The sequence below is a fragment of the Neomonachus schauinslandi genome, chromosome 16, assembly GCF_002201575.2.
Source record: "Neomonachus schauinslandi chromosome 16, ASM220157v2, whole genome shotgun sequence".
NCBI lineage: Eukaryota > Metazoa > Chordata > Mammalia > Carnivora > Phocidae > Neomonachus > Neomonachus schauinslandi.
The window spans coordinates 13,216,317-13,234,941 of NC_058418.1; the positions used below are offsets into that span (position 1 = coordinate 13,216,317).

Genomic DNA, 18,625 nt, shown 5'->3' on the forward strand with positions numbered 1-18,625 from the left:
AGGATTGGCCGCCCCGCCGCCGCCCGGGCCTGCCCGCGACTCACCGCCTCGGTCTCCGCCGCCGCCGCCGCCGCTCGGGCCTCCTCAGGCCCCCGCCGCCGCCGTCGCCCCCTCTCCGGCCCGCGAGCTCCCCTCCCTCCTCCCGCACCGACCACCGCCGCCGCCGCCGCCGCCGCCGCCGCCGTCGCGCTGCGTCACCGCGCCGTGCGTCACCGCCCCTGGCCCCGCCCCGCCGGGGCCGCCGCGCGCCGGCATTAGCTCACGCCGCGGTGACGAACGGCGCGCCCGCCAACGGGCGGCGAGGGCAGCCCGGAGGGCGGGAGGTGTGCGCGGAGAAAGGCGGGGTCTTGGCAGAGAGGGGAGCGCTGGAGGTTGAGCGAGGCCCCAGAGGCCCGCCCCCTGCGCGGTGGGATTGGTTGGCTGCGGGGCTGACGGGCAGTCGGCCCCGCCGGGGCCTCGGGGCTGGCGGGCGGGGCGGGGGCGGGGCGCGCGCGGCATTGCCATGGGCAACGGGCGCGGCGGAGCCAGAGATTGGGCCTCCCGGCCCGCAGGGGGCAGTCTCGCGCGCGGCTACCTCAGCGGCCGTGAGCTAGGTCACAATTCCTGAATCTGGTGTTCAAGGCCGGCCTCCTCGCCCCTCTTGCACGGCCCGCCTAAGGCCTGGGCCCAGGTGGGCCCGAGCGGCGGGGTTACGGGTTGGCGCTCAGGCTTCTGGAGTCTCAGCTCTACCACCGCAGCCCTCTCCCAAGTGGGAATACGATTGAAAGAGACGATGCGTAGAAAGCGCTTGGCACAATGGAGGCCGTCAACAAATGGGAGTTGTTGCTTTGACTATTGCAATCTGTTCATTCCACAAACTTCCCTGGATCTGGTGACTAAGCGGAGCGGGGTCCCTCACCCAGAAGGTGACAGAGACATGGCGTGTTAGAGGAACTCAAAGAAAATGCGGTCCGGGTGGACGGAGTGTAGAGTTCCGGGCAAGGAGTGGTGGGAAATGAGCTGTGGCCAGATGTTTGCCCACTTGAGGGAGTTTGGGCTTGTCTTGAGGACACTAGGGAACCATGGAAGGGCTTCAAGCCAGGGAGAGTCATGGTGAGTTGGAGGTTTGGAAAGATGGCTCTGGCTTTCATATGGAGCGTGGATTGGAAGGAATAAAACTGGGGGCTTTCGGTACCGGGAGGCAGTTGGGGTGGGACAGGGGCGTTTGCACCTGGGCGGGACTGTGGGAGAGGGAGGCGGTGTGGGCGGGAGAGACGCCCAGGAGGCCAAGTGAACCTGCCTTGGGACTGGCTGGCCGCAGAGCGGGGAGAGAGGGTGAAATCCTAGACAAGGCCCCTGGCTGGGGGGGTTAGGGGTTGGTGGTGCCTCCCTGTAGAAGGAGACCCAGAGGAGAAGCAGGTTTGCAAGATGCTGAGTCCAGTGTGGGCCACCCAGCAGTGGGGGGCCAGGAGGCTGCACAGCGCCGGGTCTGGAGCTTAAGAGAGAAATTGGGGCTGGAAACCAAAATTTGAGGATCATCAAAGATGGTCATTGAAGCTGTGGGTGTTAGTGATCTAGCCTGGGAGGATACGAAGGATGAATGGAGACAAGGACTGGCCAGAACCCTAAGAAAGGGGGACACCTAAGGTTTGAGCAAAGGAATCGACATCTCTCCAAGATTGAGGAGGGGCAGCCAGACAGAGAGGAAGATGCAGTGAGGAAAGGTCATTTCAAGCCGGGGGAGGGGATATCACAAACCCCATCCACTACCCCCTACATTTAAGTAAAAACCTTCACAGCATATATAGTAGTTCCATAGATAACAGTTCATTTATTCACTCAACGATATTCAAGTACCTAATATAATATGTGTCAGGTGGTGTTCAAGCTTCTAGAAATTAAATAATGGAACAAAGCTTACATTCATGCTTGAAGCTTACATTCTGGTTGAGGGGACACGATAAATAAATAAATACAATGTGATTTGGTGATAAGTGCTACGGGGAAAAATAAAGCAAGCTGAGGGATGGAGTGATGAAGTCAGCACTATTTTGGGGGAGGGAAGGTGTCTTGGATCAGGTGAGATTTGAGCAGAAATCTGAAGAAATGAAGGGGTAAACCATAGGGAAAGAGGGCTCCAGAAAGAGGGAACAGCAAGTGCAAAGGCCCAGTGGCAGGATTATTCACAGAACCACAACGAGGATAACACGGCTGAAATGGAGTGAGCAAAGAGGAGGGTAGGAGAAGACAAGGTCCAAGTGGTAATGGAGGGGGGGTAAAGGCCATCAGATACAGGCCACCGTAAGGACTCTAGCTTTTATTCAAATAACATGGAAGCTGTAGGAGGGTTTTGAGAGAGGAAGTATGTCATCTGCCTTGGGTTTTATTAGGATCCCTCTGGCATTCCTGTGAAGAATAGAGTATGGAAGGGGGAGCAGGGGGACAGTGAGGAGGTTGCTGTGAGAGTTCAGGCAGGAGATGCAGGTTGATGGGACCAGGGTATGGGCCTTGGAGGGGGGAGGTGGGCAGGTTCTGGTTACATTTCAAAATGAAGTTCAGAACTGACAAGTTCTAATGTACGATGAGAGGAATGAGACAGGTTAAGGATGACAGACATCCAGGTGGAGATGTCAGCTGGGCAGTTGGATGTAGGAGTGTAGAGTGCACAGAGAAACCCAGGCTGGAGAAATAAATAGGGTATCCCCTTTGAAAGCCAAGAAACTGGATGAAATCAAAAGAGAATGGTAGGTGAAAAAGAGACGAAGGATTGAGCCCCGGGACACCCCACCATTAAAAGGAAGAATCAGCAAGAGAGGCCAAGAAGAAGCAGCTAGAACACTCGGAGGAAAACCAGGCCAGGGTGTTGTTCTGAAAGCCAAGTGAGGAAAGTGTTTCTTCAGGGCACAGAGAGGGATGGACGGTGTCACATGCAGCTGACAGGGCATGACAGAGGAAGACTGAGAATTGACCATTAGGTCCAACACCATAGTGGTCATTGGTGGCCCCGACAAGGGTACTTCAGGGGATGGGGACAGGAGTGACAATCTGCTGGGAGAGAGCTGAAGAGAAAATCAGGAGGAGACATAGGAGGCTGCAAGTGTAGATGATTCGAGAAGTTTTTCTGAAAAGGGAAGGAAATGAATGGGCAGTGCTGAACGGAAGATAGGGTTCTTCGTTTTTAAGAAGGAAGACAACCCCGCGTGTAGGCCAAGAGGAAAGATCTAGTAGGGATGGGAACATTGATGATGCAGGGAGAAGGAGAATAGCTCCAGTGACACCCGTCAGTAGAGGGGGACAGGGTGGGATCCAGTGCCTGTGGAGGGCGTTCTGGAAGGCTACAGCTGGAGCCAGCATGGCGGGCCAGCCAATGGGGAACTGGGACCTGTGAAGAGTCTCTTTTGTTGGCTTATATTTTCTCACTGAAATACATGGAGTTTTCCCATATATTACTTCCCTTTTATTTCTCCTTTATATGACAGGACACTGTATTGATTTTGGGGGAAGGGAATTTGTGTATAAGTAGGTTACATTATCTAGGAATTTCATTTCACAGTGGGAAAGGGGGCAACACAAAATGCACTTAATAAAAAAGGGGGTACTGGTCTGACAGAATTGGACACCATTGTTGTAGGGCCTATTATTAGGCCCCTGAAGTTGAATAACTGCAGGAAAAAATTCAGCACTACCTGGGCGCTGTGGAGTCTCCATTTCCCCATCAACACAGTGGGTGGCAGTTTGGCTACCAAACATCCCTAAGCTCCCCTTTTCTACTCTGGAATTAAAATATTCCAGAGGGGGGACAATCCAGGAGAGCTTCCTGGAGGAGGGGAGGAACTAAAAAGCTCATTGTTACCTACTGTGTATTGAGCATGTCCACCATGCCAGGAGGTATGTGAAGCTATTTTATCCTCACAAGAATCCTGAATCAGAGGGGTGAAGTTACTTAGCTAGGGTCACACAGCAAGGCATCATTCGAACCCTGGTCTGGGTGATTGCAAAACCTGGGAGGTCCTGGCAGATGAGGGGAAGGAAGGAAGGGGAGGAGCCCTCTGAGACAGTTGTCCCAGAATGGGCATAAACAGGATGTGGTGTTGGATGAAACCTTTCCCCTGCCCCACACTCCGCCCCCTGCAGCCCTGGTCCCCACCTCTAGAAGACAGCGGAACTGAGAAAAGAAGAGGCCTGTGGACAGAAAAGTCATGGTCAGGGGGTTGGGGGGTGTATGGGAAAGGCTGGGGGCTGGGCTGGGGCTGGGGCGGGGAGAGTGCCTGGGTGAAGGTCAGCCTGTGGGCTAATCAGGGGCTGGGAAGGTGACCCCGCTGCGGCAAAGGGCCTGGCTGTGTGGAAGAGAGAGGCTGGTTCCGGGTTTAGCCCCAGGCAAGCAGATCCCCGGGTCTCCTCAAGTGTTGCCCAAGGGCACCTGCCTAGAGGGCTGGAGCCCAGCTTCTGCCCTGCACCCCAAATGTGTGCACTGGTAAGAGGTAGCACCTGCCTGAGGAAAGCCCCCTTTCCCTAAAGTACCCAGAGGCGTCCTATGAGCCGTCAGACCCACCTCTTAATGAGTAGATGGAGAAACTGAGGTTTGGGGAAGGGGGTGGGAGGGCTGAGACCAGGCCAGCTCAGCTCTTCCTGGGCTTCTCCGGCAGTCCGATTCCCTGGTGGTGTGCGAGGTGGACCCTGAGCTAAAGGAAAAGCTGAGAAAATTTCGCTTCAGAAAAGAGACAGACAATGCAGCCATAATAAGTGAGTGTCATCTCCTCCCCTGGAAGGATGGCAGAGGGAGTGGGGACAAACAAGGAAGTCTGGGCTAGTGTCGCTGCTGCATGGAAGGGGCAACTAACCCCTGTGTGCCATTCCTCCCCAGTGAAGGTGGACAAAGACCGGCAGATGGTGGTGCTCGAGGAAGAATTTCAGGTGAGAGTCTGGGATGGATGGGACCCCCAAGAAGGGCAGGGTGGGACTGGGAGAACCAGGGGGCTGGAACTGATGCTAAGAGCCTGAATTTGGGGGCCAGAAAGGCCTGGAGGTCAAATCCCAGCTCAGCTGTGACTCGAGGCAAGAGACTTCACCTGCATGGGTCTCTGTTTCCCCATCTGTGAAATGGGGATACCTGTACCTACCTCATAGGGTCTATGGATTCAGTGCTTTAATCCTTGTCCTGGGCTTAGAAGTGGGCCTGGCACATAGAATATGCTCAATAAAATGATGGTGATGACGACGACGACGACGATGATGATATTTTATTGGCACTTAAATGAAAGTTTCCAGATAAGTCAACAAAAAGCTAGGGGAAGGGTGGGAGGAGGGGTTAGCCTGGTGATGGGTATTAAAGAGGGCACGTTCTGCATGGAGCACTGGGTGTTATGCACAAACAATGAATCATGGAACACTACATCTAAAACTAATGATGTAATCTATGGGGATTAACATAACAATTAAAAAAAAGCTAGGGTAAATCCTGTATAAAAGGGTAGATCTCCCTCTTTTTTGCCTCACTGTCTTTATCAGTCACATGGGGATGATAATAAGGCTTACTTCTTGTGTTGTGGTAAGGATTTGGGGGGTGGCCCATGGAGGCTGAGGCTAGGGCTGTTTGACAGGGGAGGGGGATTGGCTAGGAGCTGGGCTCTCTCAGGTCCTTTGAAAGGCAGTGTAGCAAAATGGTTATGATTTGAACCCAGATTCAAATCTGAATCTTGCCGCTCTCTATCCGCAACCTTGGACCAGCATCTTAACAACCCTGGGCCTGTTTACTCACCTGTAAAGTGGGGATAAGAAGAGAAGCTACCGCACAGAATTGTGGGAGAAGTCGATGAGTTGATCTATGTGTCTTTCTTAGACCAGTGCTTTGGCACATAGTTCATGCTTACTTTGACAGTCTTTTCTTTTTCTTCCCCCCCAGAACATTTCTCCAGAGGAACTAAAAACAGAGTTGCCAGAGAGACAGCCCAGGTATCCTAGGGGTAGGGAGGGGGGAGGGTCAAGCTGGGAAGAGGGGGGTGATGATGAAGGAACAGACTGAGGGACCCCTTGGATTCTAGTCTTAATCACAGGCTCTGATCTGGGTTTGAGGCCACGAATTCACACCTTAGGACTTTTTGTTTGTATACTAATATTTTATTGCAGAATTTTACACTGATGGTCACATGTGATATTAGAGCTTGCGCTTTTTTTTTTTTTCTGTACAAACTTTGTCAGGTTTTGGTCTCATGATTGCACTTACTTCATTAAACAAAAAATGGAATTTTTCTTTTTCAATGCCCGAGAATACTTTGGGAAGCAGAGGAGTCATTTGACCTTTAATGATGGGGGGGAATCCTGTGTGATGCCTCCCAAGTCTGGTGCTTTTTTTTTTCTTTTTTAAATTTTGCGATTATATTGAAGTTTATTTTATTTTATTTTTTTTAAAGATTTTATTTAGGGGCGCCTGGGTGGCTCAGTTGGTTAAGCGACTGCCTTTGGCTCAGGTCATGATCCTGGAGTCCCTGGATTGAGTCCCGCATCGGGCTCCCTGCTCAGCGAGGAGCCTGCTTCTCTCTCTAACCCTCACGCCTCTCATGTACTCTCTCTCTCTCATTCTCGCTCTCTCAAATAAATAAATAAAATCTTAAAAAAAAAGATTTTATTTATTTATTTGACAGAGAGAGAGATAGTGAGAGCAGGAACACAAGCAGGGGGAGTGGGAGAGGGGGAAGCAGGCTTCCTGCCGAGCAGGGAGCCCGATGAGGGGCTCGATCCCAGGACCCCAGGATCATGACCTGAGCCGAAGGCAGGCGCCCAATGACTGAGCCACCCAGGCGCCCTGAGTCTGGTGCTTTTTGTACGGAGGAGCTCTTTGACGTCAAACTCCTATGAAATCTAGTCTGTTTAGATTTTTCATCTCCGCTAGGGTGAATTTGGGGTGCCCCAGGATTTTGACCCTGCATCTCAGGCTCTCGATCTCAGCCAGGACCAGCTCCCCAGGTGTCTGACACGTGCGGTCGCACTAGGCCCCACGCACAGAAGGGAGATTCAAACGCAGACGGGGCTTAGTGCTCTGCGGCTGCCTGCCATCTGTAAATTTTTTGTGGTTTTATCTTTGAATTTGTGTTTTGTGTAAAGTCTGATGGGAAAGTGGAGCATGTGCTGGGGGCTTGGAGCCTTCTTCGGCTCACACGTGTTCCCTCCTTTGGCCCTGGACAGGTTCTCCCCTGGTCACTGCCCTGCCCAGCGAGCGCTGTTGTCTTCTGTCTCTGGCAGGGGGCCTGAGTGCAGATAGGGGGAGGATCAGAATCAGGGTCAGGGTTGGCACACCTCCCTCCCCCCCGCATGACAATTTCAAGGGTCTGTCTTCGAGCATCTGTACTTCCCCTGCTAGTGTCCCCATGCCCAAGAGAGCCTGACTTGAAGTAACAAATTTTAAAAGACTATGACCAGTCGGGAAGGAGACTGCGGAGGAAAGGGAACAGCTTTTCTCCTGCCTTTTGAACAGCAGGCCCCACATTTCCATTTTGCACTGCGCTTGGCAAATGATGGAGCCCGCCCTGGTCTCAGGCCAGAGGTCTAGAGCTCTGGACGGTACCACATGGTATTTGAGCCCTTACACTCCGGCACTGAATTCCCAGGGCTCAAATCTTTCCTGTATCCACCGAACCTCGTTAAGTGACTCTGGACCTCGGTTTTCCCATCTGTAGTATGGGGATAATAAGAGCACTTATGTTAGAGGGTTATTGTGAATCAAACAAGCACCTACCATGATTATTTTTCATCCTTTTGTATTTGAGGCCAGTATCCTGGGGTCTCATTTGTTAACCCTAGCTTTTCAGACTCAGGCAAGATTTCGAGATTGTGGACTCAGGCAATGGGCATTGGGTGGAGGTACTGAATTTGAATTCCCTTTCGCTGGTGTAGGTTCGTGGTTTACAGCTACAAGTATGTGCATGAGGACGGCCGAGTGTCCTACCCTTTGTGCTTCATCTTCTCCAGTCCCGTGGGTGAGGCACAGCTCTCCCTGTCCCCACAAGAGGGTCTTAGATTCTGTGCGTGGCGTGTGGAGGAGCGTGTCCGTGGGTGCAGGTGTGTGACTGGTGTGAGTGTGTGGCACGTGTGGTGTGTGGGTGCTGGAGGGCAGTGGGGTGGAGGTGGGGACTCAGATTCCTTAAGGGCCCACCCATCCTCCTGAGTCCCAAGGTGTATAAGCCAGTTAACCTCTCCCTTTTACTTAGAAACTCCTGTGTGGCCTCTAAACCATCTCCAGGGACCCTCAGAATAACAAGCCCCAAAACGCTGGGTATAGCATCAAGAGACCACCTTAGAACAGCTCTCAGGACCCTTTGAAAACTTCAGGGCCTACATGACATTACTAGGGCCTTAGTGATAACCAGTGTCCCCCAGTTATGCTCTTTTCTCCTCTTTTCCCCACAGGCTGCAAGCCTGAACAGCAGATGATGTATGCAGGGAGTAAAAACAGACTGGTGCAGACTGCAGAACTCACAAAGGTCTGGGCCTGGGGCTGAGGCTCCCCAGGGCTAAGGAGGATGGGCTGAGGGTCTAGGCTCCTGTTCTGAGGGGCGGAGGGGGTCAGAGTGTTCACCCCCTCGGTTCCTGAGTGGGTCTTAATGCGGAGAACTCTCCCTGCCCAGGTGTTTGAAATCCGCACCACTGATGACCTCACCGAGGCCTGGCTCCAAGAGAAGTTGTCTTTCTTTCGTTGACCTCTGGGCTGGAGAACTGGATTCCTGATGTCGGAGTCCCTGAAGAAACTGGGAACTGGGACCCCTAGGACCTGAACGTCTGAGACCCGACGGAAATTAAAATGCAGGAACTCAGAGATCCTCAGTTCTGTTTCTGTTTCTCCTTGTGAGCGCTAGCCGAGGTTCCCTGCAGTACCGGCCTTAGGCCAGCAGAGGGCAGGCAGACCAAGTGGATGCCCGCTGAGTCCCAGAAGGAAAGGGTGGGGGGGGGGGACCTGAGTTTCGGGGAGTGGGGGGGGGGGGGGGGGAGGGGGTTCCGGGAGGAATTGGAAAATATCCGAATCCAGCAGGCGGCCACTCCTAGGGGAATAAGGACACCTGGGTTCCTGAGAGTGAAGGAGGCAGAGTGCCTGTTTCCCCTCCTCCCCACTTCCCACCCCAGCTCTAGGAGCTAGCAGGCATTAGCTGGCTCTGAATGCTACTTTTCTCAGTGAGCCCCCAGGCTGGAAGAATTTAAAGGCAGAAAAGTTGTTGAAGGATCAAACATAATTGCTTCAGGGAGTTGCTGAGGTGGGTGGTTTGTGGGGTTAGGGAGGCCTGAGGACCCAAGGCTGGGGAAGGTGAGAGGATCCAGGGCTCTCAGTGGACCCCTGAGGGGTATGAAGTTGAAGGTCAGGAAAGGGACATCCTACCCGCCCCAGTCAGGAGATTCTTTCTTTCTTCTGGCATCTCTGGGCTTTTGAGTCTCTTGGGCTCTCTGTCTTTGTCTCTGAGGGACATTTATTGAGCACCCACAGTGTACCAGGCTCTGAGAATTTTGAGATGGGCAGGTCTTCACAGAGGTAAATCACTCTTTCTTTCTCTGTGCTTCTCCTCCCGGTCTCTGTTCCTCTCTCCGTCCCCAGATCCAGGGATCTGGGAGCTCCCTCCCCCCTACCCCTTTTCAGGTTCCCTGTAGAGAGGTGTTCGTTGCCCTGGTAACAATGACACAATGACCTTGTGCCTGGGATGTCTCTCCCCCAGCCCTGTCATTCCTGGGGGAGGGTCCACAAGCCCAGCTCCAACCCCTCCCCAGCCCTCCTGGCCAGAACACACCATCCCCTCACCACCCGCCTCTGCCCATCCCTTGCCCCTTGTCCCCTGTTGGGCAAGCCCTTTGCATAGAGAAATCCACGCACACACACGCCCCCCCGCCCAATATTTGGGGGGGCAGGATTTGAGCTTCTCTTCTGACACCGTCCTGGTGCCCTCCCCAGCCCATCTCTGCCAGGCATATCTCTACTGCTCCCTGTGATCACAGCCTCAGTCTCTGATGGCTAGAGATGGAAGAAGAGGGCTGGGGATAGGAGAGGTCGCTCAATTAAGAGGTCAAGCAACGGCCGGCCTGCAGAGGTCAGAGAGGCAGAAGGACTTGTCCAAGGTCATGCACTTCCATAATCAAATTAATAATAATAGTTAACTCCCTGATTGAGGGCTTCCTATGTGCCAAGTACTTCTATAAGCACTTACAGGTGTTAACTCATTCAATCCTTACAATACCCCATGAGGACGGTATCATTATTATCCCCAACTTACAGATGAATAAACTGAGGCACAGAAGCCAAAAATAGTTGCCTGAAGCCCCACAGCTAGTGATTTGCACAGTTAGAACTTTAACTCAAGGCTATCTGGTGGTCAAGGGCCACTCCCTCTCCCTGGCCGGGGATTTAGGGACTCATCCCTTCCTCCTCCTCCCTCTCCCCTCTCCCTCTCGTCCTTTCCACGTAGTTGAACTTCTGTCAGCTTCCAGGCTCATGATTGCAAACAATCCAACCAGAAAAAGGCATGTACGAGGAGTTGCCCAATCAGGAGCAGGGAGTTTGGAAAGCAAGGACTAATCAGAGAGGGTGGCTCTGGGGACTGCCCAATGCAGAGGAGGTTTGGCTAGAGGGATTGCAGAGGGACCAGTCAGAGAGGCCAGAGCAGAATACACTATCCAGTGGAGAGTCAGCACAATGGGGCATGGCTCCAGGTTTGGGGCCACTCCTTCAAGCCTCCCCCCCCTCCCCCGCCCAAACTAGGGACTACCTCCTCTCTTCCCACCAGCCTTCACCTAGGCTTCACAGATCCAGGCTCCCTAATTTTTGAATCCAGGCTCTAGGGTTTCCCTGGGGCTCTCCTCCCTGCTAACCTTCAAGGAAAATAGGGCATATGTTGGAGAGGAAGAAACGGGATTTAGGGCGAAACAGAATGGAGGATCTAAACTAGCCAAGAGGGGCCGGTGCCTGGACTGAAAGCTAGATGCTTTTGGGGTGGAATTTAAGGTGCAGAGGGCAGTGCTGGGGCTAAGAAGGTAGGACCTAGGCCTGAGCGCAACCTGAAGTCAGAAAGTGCTGGGGTTTTTGCTTTGGGCAGAGCCTTGGAGAGGGGGTGGGGTGTGTGTGTGTGTGTGTGTGTGTGTGTGTGTGTGTGTGTGTGTAACTAGGCTTGGGGCGGGGCCTAATTGTGGAAGTTTGAGAATGGTTGCCAGTCTCTATTAGGAAGTCTGGGGCAGGAATTAAGGCTGGAGGAAACTTCCACCTGTTGTCCTCTTTTCAGGCCAACTCACATTCCCTGACCTTATGGGGCATCCTCCTACCGCTGGGGTTTCCCCCTTCCCTTCTAGTGACCCCAGTCTGGGACATGATGTTTATTGCTGAGTGTGGCTCCTGCAGGGAGTCTGGAGTGGGCCTAGCTCCCAGGCCGTCTCCTGAGAGGCATTCAAGAACATGTGTTTGCTGAGCACCCACTGGGTGCCATTCGCCATTCTGGACACTGGAGAAAATTGGTGCCCATGCCTCTCCCCTCAGGAGGCTTATATTTCAATGACTAGACAATAAGCAATAAACAAACAAATAAGTAAACAATAAAGAGACAAGATTATTAACAAGCACGATAAGAGCTAGGTAGGAGGGCGCCTGGGTGGCTCGGTTGGTTAAGCAACTGCCTTCAGCTCAGGTCATGATCCCGGAGTCCCGGGATCGAGTCCCGCATCGGGCTCCCTGCTCAGCAGTGAGTCTGCTTCTCCCTCTGACCCTCCTCCCTCTCATGCTCTCTGTCTCAAATAAATAAAATCTTAAAAAAAAAAAAAGAGCTAGGTAGGAAATAAAATGAGATGATGTGATAGAAATGGTGGGACCTTTTGTTGCCTCTTTAGTCTCTTCTAGAAGAGTCCTCCTGCTCACCTCCCAATATGTATTATGAAAAATTTCAAACATGCAGCAAAGCTGAAATTATTTTACAGTGAACACCCATAGACCCACCACCTAGATTCTACCATTAACATTTTATTGGACTTGCTTTATCACATCCCCATCCATCAACCCATCCATAACCCATCTTATTTTTTTATGGATTTTACAGTAATTGGCAGACAGGACAATTGGTGGGGGTGAGGGTCCATACTGGGGAGGGGGAAAGAGGGCCTCTCTGAAGAGATTACGTTTGAATTAAGACCTGAATGAAAAGGAAGGGGAAAGAGTGCCAAGACCAGGGGTTGGACTGAGCTGGTGTGTTGGAGGAGTAGGGATAGGGCATGCTTCAAGTGATGATGTGACTAGGAAGAATTTAGGGAAGGGGTTTGGTAAAGGACCTTGATACAGTGGGATCCAAATGGGAAGGGTTTGAGCTGCTAGGGAGTGGGGGGACTGCAATAAGACAGATTTGGAGGAGAGGCCTTGTTGGGTTTGGGGGCCTGGTGAGTATCTTGGAAAGAAGTGGAAAGTGGCCTGAGATACTCAGTGGGATTTGGGGGAGGGACTGGGGATCAGCTATTGGGTTGGAGTTGGGCAAGAAAGGAGTCTAACCAAGGAAGGAGCAAGGAATCTGGGCTCCATGGAAGTCACAGGGAGGGGGGAGGGTCTGCAGGGTCCAAAAGAAAGAGTAGGAACAGGAAGGAGGCAGGGAAAGAATCTGGGGGCAAATCAGGGGTTCTGGAAACTAAGGGGGGGCTTAGAGGGGAAGATGGTCTGGGGTCTAATGGGGGTAATGAGGAAAGTTAGGGGGAATAAGAGACATTTTGGGGTCCCCCTACAAATTAGACATGGTCTGGAGTCCCTATTGGGGGGTCAGGGAATGGTTTGTGGTCCTAGAGGGTGGAAGGACATGGCTGGGGGTCCCCAAGAAGCAGTAGGACATGGTTTGGGTCCCCAAAGGAAGTAAGACATGATCTGGTATCTCCCTGGATGTTGAAGTATGGTTTGGGTCCTCTCTGGAAGCTGGGGCATATTCTGGGGTCTACCTGAATGTTATGGTATGATTTGGGGTCCCTGTGGGGGGGGTGCTCTGGATCCCCTTGGGTTCTGGGATATGGTCTGGGGTCCCCACTGGAGTATGGGACAGAGTCTGAGGTCACCTAGGAGAGTAGGACATGGTTTGTGGTCCGGGGTGGCTGTAGAACATGGTTTGGGTCCTCAAAGGAGGTAAGGCATGGTCTGAGGTTCCCCTGGGTATTGGGACATGATCCCAGGTCTCCGCTGCGAGATCCGAGTCCCCACGCCAGTTGGGGCGTGGTCTGGGGGGGTCTCTGGGGAAGCCAGCGGGGCTGGAGGTGGAGCTGGGGAGGGGTCGGAGGCGGGCCGGCGGCTCCGCAGTGGAGAGGGGTCTGCGGCGCGCCCCGGGGGCGGGGGTCTGGGCGGTGCGGCCGCCCCGCCCGCCCCCTCCGGTCGGCGCCCCCTCCCCCCTTGCGGCGGTGGCGGCGGCGGGGCTCTGGCGGCGGGCGGCGCGCAGGGGGGGACCCGGCGGCGGCTCAGGAGGGAGGGCGGGAGGCGGGAGGGAGGCGGCCCCGCGGCACCGCGCCCCCTCCCCCGGCCCTCCCCCCACCATGGCGCGGAGCGAGGCGGCGGTGGCGGCGGGGCCGGGCCCGGGGCCCCCCCGGGCTGGGTGAGCACGGCCCGCAGCGGCCCGGGAGGCGGCGGGCGGGGGCGCCGGTGGGAGCGCGGGTGTGAGCGTGCGAGCGTGTGAGTGTGTGTCCGCGGCGCTGCGGCGGGCCCGGCGTGCGCTCGCGCGGCCCTGTGTGTGCCCGGCGCCGGCGTGTGCGGCGCCCTGCTTGTGTGGCCATCCGGGTGTGTGCTGGGTGTCGAGCCGAGGTGCTGTGTCCGGCCGCACGCGTGCGTCCCCCTGAGTGGCTTGCCCCTCCGGCTGTGTGTCTGGGGGGCTGTCGCGCGCCCATCGGAGGGGCTGTGTGCAGGTGTGTGTGCGTGGGTTGTGTGCCCAGGTGTGGGTCCCCTTCCTCCCCCCAGCGAGTGTGCGCGGGGCTGGCTGCGTTGGGTGTTTGTGTCCAGGTTGGATGTCCATCCTAGGGTTTGTGTAGCCGGGTGTGCCCGTTCGGGTGTCCATTTGTGGTGTGTGTGTGTGTGTGTCTGCGGGTTGTGTGTCTCCGAGGGTGTGTGTCTGTGCGTCCACGTCAGGTTCCCGGCCGGGGGCTGGGGCTCGTTCCTTGTGGGTCCAGGCCTCTGTGTGGGTTTGGGGGAGGGGAGTTTGCCGCTCCCTCGGTCCATGTCAACTGGGGGGGTCCTCAGCGGTCCTTGGGGGAGACGGCCATGTCTTCCCCTTCCCGGTGCCTGAGAGGGGGGGATGGGCGGCCGGTAGGTGGACAGATGGAGGGATGAGAGGCCGAGGGATGGACAGATGGGCCCGAGGGGAGGGGCACAGACCCGGCCCTCCCCACCCACCCCACCCCAATCCCCACCCCCGCCAGATCTCCGCAGATGGGGCCCGGAGTTGCCGGCATACAGATGGCCAGGCCGGGGGACTTTTGGGCTGCTAGTGGGAGGATTGCCTTGTAGCCGGGCTCCAGGACTCAGCCCCCCAACCCTTTGAGACTCTACCTGCTGAACTCTGACCTCAGGCCCTGGCTGGTGCCTTGGTTGGGGGTGGGGGGGGGGATGTGCTGGGAGGGAAGGATGTTAGGATTTCTTTGGCCTGGGAAGTAGGTGGGGTGGGGGTACCTCAGGGCTAGGAGGGATGTGTGTTCATGCCTGTGTGTGTGAATCTAGGCCTGTTGACTATGCTACTGTGGTTCAATATTTTGTGTGCATTTTGGAAGTGTGTAAAATCCCTCCCAGGGCTCTTGTGTGAGCCTGTGTCTGTAATGAGTGAACATCTCAGAATGTCTGTGCAAGGTGGATCTTTTTGTGCCTCTGTGCTTGTTTGAGTGTGTCTCAGTTTTGTGTATCTGTGTATGCTTGTAGTTCTGTGTGTGTGTGTGAGGTGTGTCTATCTGCTAGTGTGTGCATTTGTGCATCTGGTGGTGTGGGGATGTATCAGTTTTGTGACCGTGCATCTTGGGGGATATGTGAAGTTGTATGAGTGTGTAGGAGTGTGTTTGGGCATTTAAGAGCATGCACCTGTGTATCACCTGTTTGTGCAACTGAGGATATGTTATATATGTGTGCCCCTGTGTGTTGGCTAGCGTGCAAGTGTGTATCTGTTATAGGAGCACGTATCTGGTTGTCTGCAAGGGGGCACATGGGTTTCTCTGTTGTGGGTGTCCATGAGTATGTATGAACGTGCAAAGAAAGTCAGTGTTGTACATGTGTGGTTGTGTGCAGGTGTGTCCACCTTGAGGGTGTGTGTCTGTGTTGTGAGTCCATTTATGTGTCAATGTTGGTGTCTGGAGATTGGGATTGTATCTGTTCAAACGTATGTGCAGGGCAATATGCACGCACGTATCTGTCTCCCTGGCACGAGGCTGACCTCACTTGTGGCCCAGTGAGATTGGGGCCTGTGTGGTGTGACCTGTGGTATGCTGGGGTCCATCCAGGGGGTCCAAGGACACAAGTGTGTCCTCATGCCAGGCCAAGAGCCCATGGAGGGTGGGGGCACACATCATACTGGTGTGTCCCTGGAAATCCAGATGTAGAGACTTGGATTGTGGGTCCATGTGGGTTTTGGCGTGTCCACACGTGTTAGTGTGACAGCGGTGTAATGGCGAGGATGGGGACCTCTGGTTCTTTCCTACCCTCGGTACCACTCAGCTCTTCCAAGTTGGGGAACTGGGATATGAACTCTGGAAGAGGCTGGGAGCCTGGAATCCTGGATCTGAAAGAGAAGGCGGCTGGGAGGCCAGATTCCTGGGTCTTGAGAAAGGAAGAAACCAAGACCTGGACTCTGGAGTTTGAAGAAGGAAGAGTCTGGGATTGCAGACACCAGGGTCTTGAGGGAGGAGGGGCCTGGGGTCTCTGGTCCGGCGAGCCCACAGAGGACAAAGGGTTAAACTCCTGGACTCCTGGGTTTGGAGGGGTAACAGTCCTGAGGCCCAGACTCCCTGGATTCCAGAAACGACTCGCTGGGTCTGTCTGAGACTATACAGAACCTGCAGCAGGAGGACGGAGAGAGTGATCACATCAGGGACTTCCTTGGCCCAGATGGTCTCTGAGGCAGGTCTTCAGAGAGGAGCCCGAAGGATGCTAATAGGGTCATTTTGTTCCTTTGCAGGTACCCGCCCAGGCCCTGACTCCCTGCAGAGAGGTGAGTGGGGTCCTTCAGGCTGGGGAGAGAGATGTGGAGTGATTGGGCCTGTTCTGAGCCAGCCGGAGGCCTGACGCCCTGCCTGGTATGGATTTCAGGGCAGGGTATGGCCGTGTCCAAGGGGCAGGGCTGGGTGGGGGGACAACAAGGTCAAGAGCATCGGGTTTGGGTCGGGGCCTGTGGTAGAGCCAGGGCTTGGGTGGTAGGTGGGGGTTTCAGGCCTGGAGGCATCCCCTCTCTGGATGGGTGAGGTGGTTGGGACGGGGAAGTCTCCTGATGATATGGGAAAAGGGCACAGAGAGTTTCACAACATGAAGTGACCCCTGCATTTGGAGAGCGACATGGACATGGTTTACCATTGTGTGTGTGTGTGTGTGTGTGTGTGTTTGTGCGCGTGCGCGCGCGTGCATGCATGTATGCATGTGGGAAGATCTCCTGGTCACCTGACCTGCTGGTGGCTGAGAGAGAGCCAGAGAAAATGATATGTTAATAATAATCATAATAATGATGATGATGATGATGGCTGCTAATATTTATACAGGGTTTACTCTGTCAGGAACTATTCTAAACCCATTACACTGTATTATCTCTGAATACTTAAAACAACCCCATGAGGTAGGTGCTATCATTATCCCCATTTTACAGCTGAGCACACTGAGGCACAAAGAGAGGAAGTCACCCGATTAAAGTCGCGCAGCCGGGAACTGGGGTACGAGCCCCAGCAATCAGGTCTGGGTTCTTCCTTGCAATGCTGCACTGCCTCTCAATAAATGTCAGCTATTTCCATTGCTGTTATTATTCCTTCAACTTGAGTCCCCCCTCCCCCCAACTGTGGGAGGCAAAACCGTGTACTTGTGCTTCAGAGACTGGGGTTCTGAGCCTTAGAGACCCCACAGCCAAGCAGGTGCTGAGCTGGGCCTCCAAACTTAGGAGCTCCGCCTCTCGGGCCAGGGTTTTCCATCAGACACAGAGCAGTTTCCCAGGCGGAGCGCAAGACCAATTAATGGGGGGCGCTCAGAGACACGGTGGGACGCCCTCACTCTGCCTCTTTTCCTCTCTCCAGCCCAGGCACTGGCTCTCCATCTCTATCTCTTTCTGCCTCCGTCTGGGTCTCTCTCTATAGTGTCTTCAGATCTCCTCCTGCCTCTTTTGGCTCACTCTTCCCCTCTTCATCTCTTGATCTCAATGCCCTTCTCTGTGTCTCCTCTGTTTGTTCTTCAGTCTCTCTTGGCTTCAGGCTGGCTCCTTGCCTCTGCACCTTGCTTTCAGATTCTTTCTCGTTTCCTTTTATTTATTTACTCACTTATTTACTTATTTATTTAGCTATGTAAGCTCTTGGCACAATGTGGGGCTCGAACTCACCACGCTGAGATCAAGAGTCACATGCTCTGCCCGTCAGGCGCCCCTCAGATTCTTTCTCTTTTTGCCACTTTGTCTCTTTCTCTCTCTCTGACTCTGTTTCTGCCAGTCTGTGCCCCCTGCTCCCCCCACTTGTCTCTCTGTCTCTTCACCTCTTTCTCTCTGACTCCCTTGGTCCCCCTCCCCACAGGCTGAAGGATTTAGGGCCACAGCAGGCTGTAGCCTCAAACTGCAGATTCCTAGGAGGTGGGCCAGCAGGGACTGGGTGTGGGGTGGGGTGAAAACAGTTTCAGGGACGCCCCCTTCCCATCCTTTCCTTTTCACCCCCCACCCACCCCGTGTTGTGATGGGAGCTGACATGTCGTGGGCTGCAGGCGCCGCAGGGGAATCCCCGCCGGAAGGTTTTGCCTGGAGCAGAGGCATAGCGTGAGTGTGTGAAGAGTGCGTGTGAGTGTGGGTACGTGTGGGGCCTTGTATGTGCCCACTGATGTGAGCATGAAAGCTTGCCCGCTGCTTGGGAGCTCACCAGGGCCCAGGATGAAACCAGGTTCAGAGAAGGACTTCTCAAGGCTGAGCAGGAAGACATGTGTTTTTCTCAGCTCCTCCTACCTTCAGATTCCCTCTGCCACTCCCAAGGGTGTGTGTGTGTGTGGGGGGGGGGGGTGTTACCCTTAACATTTATTGAATATTTGCTGTGTGGCAGGCCCTGTGCTCAGTGGCCCCCCTGAATGAGCTTACGGAACCCTTGCAACAACCCACTGAAGATGGTACGATTATCATCCCATTTTACAAATCAGGGAATTATGGCCTAAGTTAGGGGAAATCATTAGTTTGGGGTCACAGAGGTAGCAAGTGGGGGAGCCAGGACTTGAACCTGAGTCTGTTTGATTTCAGAGCACTTACTCTTAATAATAGTGCACACTATTATTGGGCACTCGATGGGTACATATTGGGCACTCGATGATCATGATGATAATAATCACCAACATGTATTGAACACATTTTATGTGCCAGGCACGGTTCTAAGTACATTAAGCTCATTAATCCATTTAATCCTCACAGAGGTAAGGCCTGTTTTTATCTCCATTTTACAGATGAAGAAACCGAGATTCAGAGAGGTTCAGACA

The 18,625-nt window shown here is 54.1% G+C and overlaps 2 protein-coding genes across 6 annotated transcripts in view; one reads left to right on the top strand and one right to left on the bottom strand.

The window, feature by feature from the left end:
- The window catches only part of SAMD4B (sterile alpha motif domain containing 4B), a 38,229-nt gene extending 38,161 nt beyond the window's left edge, over nt 1-68 (bottom strand). For both annotated transcript variants that reach the window (XM_044911391.1, XM_044911390.1), the window contains exon 1: nt 45-68. The gene's annotated coding sequence lies outside the window, so the exon portion shown is untranslated. The remainder of the gene's footprint in view (nt 1-44) is intronic.
- Nucleotides 69-617: 549 nt separating this feature from the next.
- On the top strand, nt 618-8,793 carry GMFG (glia maturation factor gamma). Of its 4 annotated transcripts, XM_021700998.1 has the most exons (7): nt 4,082-4,181; nt 4,626-4,722; nt 4,844-4,893; nt 5,882-5,931; nt 7,870-7,952; nt 8,383-8,456; nt 8,601-8,793. In XM_021700998.1, exons 1-7 carry the CDS (start codon nt 4,179-4,181, stop codon nt 8,670-8,672), a joined length of 429 nt encoding a protein of 142 aa, XP_021556673.1. In that variant the 5' UTR covers nt 4,082-4,178; the 3' UTR covers nt 8,673-8,793. The 4 variants fall into 4 exon arrangements, with proteins under 4 accessions (XP_021556671.1, XP_021556673.1, XP_021556675.1 ...); XM_021700996.2 differs by lacking the exons at nt 4,082-4,181; nt 4,626-4,722 and adding an exon at nt 618-905; XM_021701000.2 differs by lacking the exon at nt 4,626-4,722.
- The last annotated feature ends 9,832 nt before the right edge of the window (nt 8,794-18,625 follow it).

Bases quoted from the DNA above. Each gene is read 5' to 3' on its own strand.
- GMFG (XM_021700996.2), top strand. From the start codon at position 773: ATGCGTAGAAAGCGCTTGGCACAATGGAGGCCGTCAACAAATGGGAGT. The intron at 4,894-5,881 runs GTGAGAGTCTGG...CTTCCCCCCCAG, and splicing joins TGCTCGAGGAAGAATTTCAG to AACATTTCTCCAGAGGAACT. The intron at 7,953-8,382 runs GTGAGGCACAGC...TTTTCCCCACAG, and splicing joins CATCTTCTCCAGTCCCGTGG to GCTGCAAGCCTGAACAGCAG.